Source organism: Cervus canadensis, chromosome 4 (assembly GCF_019320065.1).
Source record: "Cervus canadensis isolate Bull #8, Minnesota chromosome 4, ASM1932006v1, whole genome shotgun sequence".
Classification (NCBI taxonomy): domain Eukaryota; kingdom Metazoa; phylum Chordata; class Mammalia; order Artiodactyla; family Cervidae; genus Cervus; species Cervus canadensis.
This window is the reverse complement of record NC_057389.1, coordinates 95,171,861-95,180,456: the sequence shown is the minus strand read 5'-3', so window position 1 is coordinate 95,180,456 and position 8,596 is coordinate 95,171,861. Positions and strand designations below refer to the sequence as shown.

General features: G+C 51.8%; 1 protein-coding gene across 1 annotated transcript; it reads right to left on the bottom strand.

Moving 5' to 3' along the window:
- Positions 1-3,954: 3,954 nt before the first annotated feature.
- C4H19orf53 (chromosome 4 C19orf53 homolog) lies at positions 3,955-7,826 on the bottom strand. Its single transcript, XM_043466879.1, has 3 exons — positions 7,670-7,826; positions 7,537-7,592; positions 3,955-4,708 (listed from the first exon to the last, which is right to left on the bottom strand). The coding sequence occupies exons 1-3, from the start codon at positions 7,767-7,769 to the stop codon at positions 4,568-4,570; spliced, it is 297 nt and encodes a 98-aa protein (XP_043322814.1). The 5' UTR covers positions 7,770-7,826; the 3' UTR covers positions 3,955-4,567.
- Between the last annotated feature and the right edge of the window lie 770 nt (positions 7,827-8,596).

Here is an 8,596-nt window from a genome sequence, read left to right as displayed (position 1 = left end):
CATCCTAACTTTTTGAGGGTCCCTCCTTTTGCCAGCACCCGCCCCCCCATGGCCCCCACCGACCCACCCAGGCACTCCGAGGCTCCTAAAGACTCAGGCAGGAAACCAGCCAGGGCAGTTTCGCTTCCTGGTCCGGACACAGCCCCTCTGGCCTGCCCAGCTGGCAAGATCTGCTTCTTACATTTCTTTTCTTCCCTTTTGGAACACAAATTCATGGGCAGAGAGTCAGGGCCCTGCCAGGAAAAATGGGCATTCCAGGCAGAGGGGGAAGGTGGAGGCAAAAGAGGAAAAGGCTCGTGCAGGAATAATTGTCTGAAAAAGCCACATTTAATGACTGCAGGGAGGTGGGAAACAGGCAGAGGGGTGAGGGTGGGGGAAGCAGGGAAAGAAGACAGGGCGAGTGGCTGGAACTGGGCTTCCCACCCCACCCAGGACACAAAGGCAGCTGTCACAGCCTTAAGTTTCAGCGAATTCTCCACACTCAGGAAGAGGTGTTAGGGTCTCCATTTAACAGATGCGGAAACTGAGGCTGAGAGAGGGACTGAAGAGAACAAGAGGTATGGGGATTTGCCAAAGTTTGAGGCCCTTGGCTGCGACGCTAAAAGGGGATTTGCGGGCAGAACCCACGTGCTAGGAAGGAGAGGAGTCACCCTGGGCAGTGACAGGGAGGAGGAGGGTGGGGGCAGCTGGGGGGAAATGGGGCTGTTTCAGGAGGCTGAGGGAATGGGGTGAAGAGGAAACAGATGGGTTGACAGTCCAGATCCCACACCTGTCACACCTGAATGCCTTTCTTCACCCCTGGGGTCCCCCTCAAAGGGGCTGGCGTCAGAGGGACAAAGGGAGCCAGTTTACAAGAGTCCCCGGCCTGCCGGGAGTCATGGGCTTGGCCCAGGGCTGGAGGTGCCCCCTGGTGGCCGAGGGATGTGCCAGCTGGCACCCAGAGCCCAGACCGTCTCAGCCCTTGCGAGCCCTTTCGAGATTCCACATAGAAAGGTTAAAAGATAATTTTCAAAAGCGGGTGTAATCATGGCTCTCACCGACAAACAAAGGACACGTGTTAAGATTTTGTTTTAATTGAACTCCTATGGGAACCACGCAGATGTTCCACGAGGTTCAAAAGAGTCCAGAAAAACAGGCACTCTTAAGGACAGATTAGACTATTCGAGTAAATAAACGTGTGAATGGAGGCCAATTGGTTTTTCCACAGGGGAGGAGACTTGTCAATGGGACCTCGGCTGGATGAGCCGGAAGGAGCAGGTAAGAGTGGCTTTGAATTGCTATCACTTGCTGACAATTCACGGAGCTGTGAAGTTCGAAGAGGCTGTTATGAATCAGCTAACCTGGGAGGGAAGCATGTGTTGCATGGAGATGATGCTTTGAACGGTCAGAACTGATTCACTGAGATGCAAAATGCTCCTTGCAGAAAGATGAAACAATTCCTTCCTTCCTTCATTCAACAAACACCTGTTCGTGGAGCAACTATTGTCCACTGTTCCAGGTGCTCAAGACGTAACAAAGATGCAAGACAGAAAACAGGGGACAGTGGCACTGAGTGACCATCTCCTGGAGTGGGGGACAGAGAACAGTTCTCTGAGGGGACACCTGGGAGTGGAGAAGCAACAGGGGGTGAAAAAGGCCAGGAGGCAGGTCAGGGAGGAGGTTGGGGTCCGGAGGGGGTGGCCTGGGGCTTCCTGTTCTCCCCACTAGAATGTCAGTTCTCAGTTCTACCTAGCCCAGAGGTTGGTATGCAGTAGGCGCACAATAAGTGCTCATCATGGACTTCCCTGGCGGTCCAGTGGCTAAGAATCCACTTGCCAACGCAGGAGACACAGATTCGATCCCTGATCCCGGAAGATCCCACAAGCTGCAGAGCAAGTGAGCCAGTGCGCCGCAACCACTGAGCCCGTTTGCCCTAGAGCCTGTGAAGTCACCGCAACGAGAAGCCCGCACACTGTAATAAACAGTAGGCCCCTGCTTGCTGCAACTAGAGAAAGCCTGAACACAGTAACGAAGACTCAACGCAGCCGTAAAGAAATAATTTGAAAAAAAAATCCCCATTGTGCAAAGCAACTCCATTTCAAGGGCAGAAGTCACTTGCTACCTGCTTTGGGTAGAAAACTGCTGTGAGGTGGGCAGATGGCAGGAGGTCCAGGCCCCTAGGTGGGGTTCAAAGAAGGGTGTGCCCTGGGTGTGTCACAGGGCCCAGCAGCAGCCCTGCCCTCTAGTTAAGGGTCTGTAAGGCATTCACCAGCTCCATCCTCCCCAACAGAAATCCTGAGCCCTGGACTCCAGGTAACTCCAAACTGTGAAGTCTCTATCAAATTAGGGCTCTGCTGCCACAATTCTTGTTTTTTTGAGATGTAAATCAGATTTTTTTTTTGGGGGGCGGTGTGTGAAATTTCCCTTCCTGCCTTTTTTTCCAGTGGTTAAAACCCACAAGGAACATTTATCATTTAGAAGGGTATAATTCAGTGGCATTTAGCACCTCCACATGTTTGCAACCGCTATCAAGCTGCAAAATCTTATCACTGCCTTCCCCTCAAAGATGAAGCCATGCCCATTAGCTGTCACTGCCCATTTCCCGGCACCCCATAGTGAACCAGAGTCTCTCTGGATTTGCCTCTTCTGGACATTTCACATATACGGAATCACATATTATGTGGCCTTTTGTGTCTGTCTGCTTTCAGAATGTTTTTGAGATTCACCCATGGTGTAGCCTGGATCATTCTGCCTTATGGTGACGGCTTAGTCACTTAGTCCTGTCCAACACTGGAACCCCATGGACTGTAGCCCGCCAGACTCCTATGCCCACGGGGATTCTCCAGGCAAGAATACTGGACTGGGTTGCCATTTCCTCCTCCAGGGGATCTTCCTGACCTCAGGGATCAAACCCCAGTCTCCTGCATTACAGGCGGATTCTTTACCAATGAGCCACCAGAGGCCATTCTGTTTTATGTGGCCAAATAATAAATATCCCATTGTGTGGATAATCTTCATTTTGTTTATCCAGTCATCTGCTGGGCATTTGGGCTGCTGCCACCTTTGTGTGAGATGTTGTCTGAGTTCAATCCCTTAAGGTATGTGCCTGGGAGAGAAGGGCTGGGTCACGTGGTGGCAACTCCAGGCTGAAGTGAGGAGCCACCAGACTGGTTTCCACAGTGGTTGTCCCCTGCTTTCTGTTACTTGGCGGAGCCGTGTGACATCTTTCAGACCAGGGATTGCCCATGCCCCCTGCACTGGGAGTGTGGGGTCTTAACCACTGGACTGCCAGCAAAGTCCCTGTTCCCTGCTTTTTAGAAAAATGTTGGGTGTTCAAAAAATGTTGACCACTACTATGTGGGACAAAGGAAACCCATGTGGGGTGGGTGAGACTGGCTGGGAAAGGCTGGGCCACCAGGGAATTAGTCGCTCACCTGGGAGGATCAGCCACCACATGCCCACCTCCCTCCAAAGACAGCAGCTTAGCATCCCCCAGACTATAGCCTGCTCTGGTCCCTGCTCCCCAGGTCCTCGATCAAACCCACATCTCTGGTGTCTCCTGCATTGCAGGCGGATTCTTCACCCACTGAGCCACTGGGCAAGCCACAAGGATATGACAACACTCTTTAAGTAGGATTTTCTACCAGTTTCATCAGAATTGACCACATTATCTCAAAACTATAACTGGTTGGTCTTCAAGATGGCAGATTTAGAGGAGGAGGAGCCCAGGATGGAACAGGTCAGAAACGTGAGTCTGTGAGGGGAGGCAGTGGTTTGGCAGCTGAGCGAGTGCACTGTAATTCTGCCAGTGGCGGGTTCAAGTCCTTGCTCCGGACCATGAATGACGTGACCTGACCTGGGCATCGTGAGGATTGAGGTGAGACGTGTGGGAAGCACCTGAACAGCGTCTGGGCCACAGGCACTGCTCGATGCTCGCTGTTAGGACTTTATAAAGATAAAGGTGGCACAGAGAAGTTGGAAAGCACTTCTGGTTTAATCAGCATTTTGACTCTACAAGGTGGTGTCACTGTCTGTCCTGTGGATGGGAAAGTGGCTCCCTAGGCTGTCTGGCTGGGGATATCTGTGGAGGGCAAGCAGGCGAGTCACCCCAGGTAGGGAGAAAAAGACTCTCCCCCAGCCCCCAGGCTGGAGGTGCCAGAGCTTGTCCATCCTTCCCTGGGCATGTGGCACATGTGTAAACTGGGGCTGGACTGGTGGTCCGGGCACCTGGCCTGACGCCCTAGCATGGCCTGCTCACAGGAGCATGTGACCCTGGGAGGAAAGACAAAGTCAGGTGCCTCGCTCCAAGTTATCCAGACAGGATGTGGGAGGGGGTAGTGGGGACACAGGAAGTCGGTGAAGACATCCCCCTGGCCTTGGCCTGTGCTGAGACCTCGGGACCTGGAAAGCCAGCCAGTCCGTGTGCTTTTGACCTGCTACTCACTGGCTCACGGGCCAGATCTCCGGTCAAGTTCAAGGCGCAATTCAAGTCTTCGGAGAGCACAGTTCCTCTTTCCTGTGGGGTTAACTGCACAGGCCTGAGTGCAGAGGAGGGGGCTGCAGTGATGGTCCCTGCTGGGGCGCATCCTTAGGCAGGCATCTTGGTGGAGGAAGAGGCCTCCTTCCTCTTGGTGCTGGCCTTCAAAAGCGCCAGCTTTTTGGGCAGGCTGGTGCTGGCTTTCATCACCACGTCATGTTCAATCTTCTTCCGGATCCCAACCTCCAGGTTCTGGGGGGAGCAAGCACGGAGCAATCAGACTGGGACCTGAGGTGGGAGGGAGGGCCTGGCCTGCTGCCTTTGGTTCTGTGAGCTCACCAGGGGCTAGATCAGCAACCCTCTCCCTGAAAAAGCACCTGAGTCTGGTGACTGGGGCTTAAGTCCTACTTCTGCCCCACACTCTGAGAACACTGTACACACACAAAGCACCCCTTCTCATCTCTGGACCTCAGCTTCTAAACGTCTGCTCATTCCCATTTTACAGATGGAGAAACAGAGGCACCTGCAGGGAGGCACTTGGCCAGGGCTCCCAAACTATGTGAGTGATGGGAGAATGGAACCCAGCCTGCCCAGACTCTCTGGCTTGAAATTCCAGTCCCTTCTTGTCCCGTCATCTCTGCTTGGCAAATGGTGAACTGGGGCTCTGAGAGAGATGGGCTGGAATAAAGGCATAGCAATCAGAGCCCAAGTGTTTGGGTCCAAAACTGATAGTTTAATCCTATTACCTAAACTGCTCCCTTGCTCTATGAGTTCCAATGACCATGGTGACCATGGGTGTCACCACACACCTGGGCGCAGGGGACACAACAGCAAAGACACAGAAAAACTTCTGCCTTCACAGAGCAGACATTCAGTGAGAGAGAGACAGAGAGTGTGTGTGTGTGTGTGTGTGTGTGTGTGTGTGTGTAACCTTCAATAACACTCTGGTAAACTGTTGAATGATGGTGGATAGTAAGTGCTATTGTGGAGAAAAGAGAAAGGATAATGAGCAAGAGGTGGGGTAGACATTCAGTGAGAGAGAGACAGTGTGTGTGTGTAACCTTCAATGTGTGTGTGTGTGTGTGTGTATAACCTTCAATAACACTCTGGTAAACTGTTGAATGATGGTGGATAGTAACTGCTATTGTGGAGAAAAGAGAAAGGATAATGAGCAAGAGGGGGGGTGGTGAGGTTACCATCAGAAATGGCAGCAAGCCTTGACCTGGAGGAAGAAAGCAGTGTGGATTTCTGGGAAAGAATCCAGGTGGAGGAAACAACTAGTGCAAAAGTTCCCAGGTGGGTCAGGGAGCAGTTATGGGGCCAGTTAGGCTAGAGGGAGGGAGCCAGGAGGAAAGAAGAGAGGGAGGGGGTGAGGGCAGGGAAAAGACAGGAGTAGAAAAGTGCCAGGTCCTATGGGGAGAACTTAGGCTCTTCCTGAGCGAGGTGGGAGTCACCGAGGGGTCTGAGCAGAGGTGCCCTGATTCAGGAGCTCTCAGGTGCTCAATGGCGCCCTGTGGTTATTACTAGAGGGGCGGGGGAAGGAGATCTGGGAGGATGTGACTGCTCTAGTCCAGGGGTTTTTAGATGATGGGATGGGACCAGGTCGGAGGGGGGTCAAGGAGGTGGAAAGAGGTGCATTCTAGATTAATCGTGAAGACAGGGACTTCCCTGGTGGTCCAGTGGCTAAGACTCTGCGCTCCCAATGCAGGGGGCTCAGGTTTGATCCCTAGTCAGGGAACTAGATCCCACACGCCACAACTAACAGTTCATCTGCCGCAACTGAGACCCAGCACAGCCCAATAAATAAATATTTAAAAAAAAAAATCCTGAAGGCAAAAAGAATGAGATCCAACCTGGATGTGAAAGAAAAAGGGGACTCCTGAGTATCTGGAAGGAGAGACTGGTAGGATCATGGTGGGGTGACGGAGCAGAGTAGGGAAGACTGGTTTTGGGCATACTGAGCTTGAGCTGCACAAGAGACACTTCCCTCCTCTGGCTGCCAGGTGGAGGTAAGCAGGGTACCCAGGTATAAGAAAACTGAGGCTCTCACATCCTGGTGTTAAGACTCTGTGCTTCCACTGCAGAGGGCAAGGGTTCAATCCCTGGTTGGGGAACTTAGACCCTGCAAGCTGCATGCTGCAGCCAAAGAAAAAGACGAAAAACTGAGGCTCTGAACAATGTGCTCAAGACTGTAGGGCGAAGGACTGAAGAGCTGATGCTTTTGAACTGTGGTGTTGGAGAAGACTCTTGAGAGTCCCTTGGACTGCAAGGAGGTCAAACCCGTCAATCCTAAAGGAAATCAACCCTGAATATTCAATGGAAGGACTGACACCGAAGTTAAAGCTCCAATACTTTGGCCAACTGATGCGAAGAACTGACTTACTGGAAAAGAGCCTGATGCTGGGAAAGACTGAAGGCAGGAGGAGAAGGAGCGACAGATGAAGAGATGGTTGGATGGCATCACCGACTCAACGGACATGACTTTGAGCAACTCTGGGAGACAGCGGAGGACAGGGGAGCCTGCCGGTGCTGCAGTCCACAGGGTCACAAAGAGTCTGACACGACTTGGCGACTGAACAACAACAAAGGGCGAATTACTGTGGAGAGGACAATTCGAATTCAGATCTGACTCCACCAGATCTCTTTGAAACTTCTCTGCAATCTTAACAAGTCTTTCTGCAACTTCTTTATAAATTTAACCCTGTTCACCTACAAGCACTCCTATGGCCCTGAATCCTTACAATTCTAGGAGAGAAGTGCTATCACTAGCACCATTTCAGTTAAGATCTTCGGGGTGTAGATACACTAGCTGTCAACTGAACTGCGTTTTGCATCCAGCACATCCTTCTTGCAAGGCTGAGGTTTTTAACTCCTTTCCCAGGCTGCCTGTCTTTTCGAGGTCTATTAACGAGGACAATTTCGCGAAAGCAGCTAACATGTGAACACTTTTTCGCGCGCCAATCCCTGCTTTAGGAGGCCCGTTGGCTGCTAGATGTTTCCGTACCCACCGCACAAAGGAGGAAACAGGCTCACAGCACCGGGACTTCTCCATCCCCGACCCGCCGCACGCCAGCACTCACCTTCTTGAGCTGCTGCTGCTGCACGATGCGTGCCTTCTTGGGTGCGATAACGCGACCTGGGGAGAAACGCGCTCTCGTAAGGCCGGAGAACATCGGGCCCACCTAACCCCCGAGTCCCCGGCCCGCTTCTCACCGCCCTTCCTCGGGCCCCGGTTCCGCGCCGAAGCCGCCGCCGCCGCCGCCTTGCTCTTCGCTGGCTTCTGCGCCTGAAACTTGCGCTGCCCCTGCGCCATGATCAGGCACGCATAGGAAGAGGGAGAAGTCGCTGAAGGAAGGCGCAGGGCACGATGGGATACAGTGGGGCTGAAGGGCGCGATGACTCACGGGATACAACGTGGCAAAGAGTTAAAGCGACAAGCTACTCACAATGGTAGTTGATCATAGCCGGCGTTTGGCAAAAATTTTGAATTAAGGGTTATAATGATAGCCTAACATTTACTGGTCACTTGTTTTGTAAAACTTACACTGTCTTATGCTTTTTGTTAGTAAAATTCAGTTTACCTAACTACAACAACAAAAATTTAAGGGGTGCCCCACACTTCAGTGGGCTTCCCTGGCGGCTCAGAGAGTAAAGAATCCACCTACAATGCGGGAGACCTGGGTTCAGATCCCTGGGCTGGGAAGATCCCCTGGAGAAGGGAATGGCAACCCACTCCAGTATTCTTATCTGCAGAATCCCATGGACAGAGGAGCCTGGTGGGGTACAGTCCATGGGATGGCAAAGTCAGACACGACTGAGCGACTAAGCACTCCAAACTTCAGTAATCAAGATAAAAATATTTTGAACGTTCAAAAATAATATTTTAATATTAAAAAAATCATATTGTCCACCACAGCCTGTGGACTGGCTGGCTGATGCTGTGAATAAGTATTACTGGTATGAGCATTGGTTATCAAAACTTAGGGAAAATCAGGATAGGTAAGGTCAGGGTTTCATTCTATTGAATATCTTGACATTTTGTTCATCATGGAGGTCTATCTTTTTTGCATTAATTTTTCCTTTCTGTTCTTTTTTTGGGGGGGGGGGCCACACTATGAGGCACATGGGATCTTAGCTCCC

Coding starts and splice junctions, on each gene's coding strand:
- C4H19orf53 (XM_043466879.1), bottom strand. CDS start 7,769: ATGGCGCAGGGGCAGCGCAAGTTTCAGGCGCAGAAGCCAGCGAAGAGC. Junction 7,593..7,669: donor CCGGGGCCCGAGGAAGGGCG/GTGAGAAGCGGG, acceptor GTTTCTCCCCAG/GTCGCGTTATCGCACCCAAG. Junction 4,709..7,536: donor AGCAGCAGCAGCTCAAGAAG/GTGAGTGCTGGC, acceptor TGCTCCCCCCAG/AACCTGGAGGTTGGGATCCG.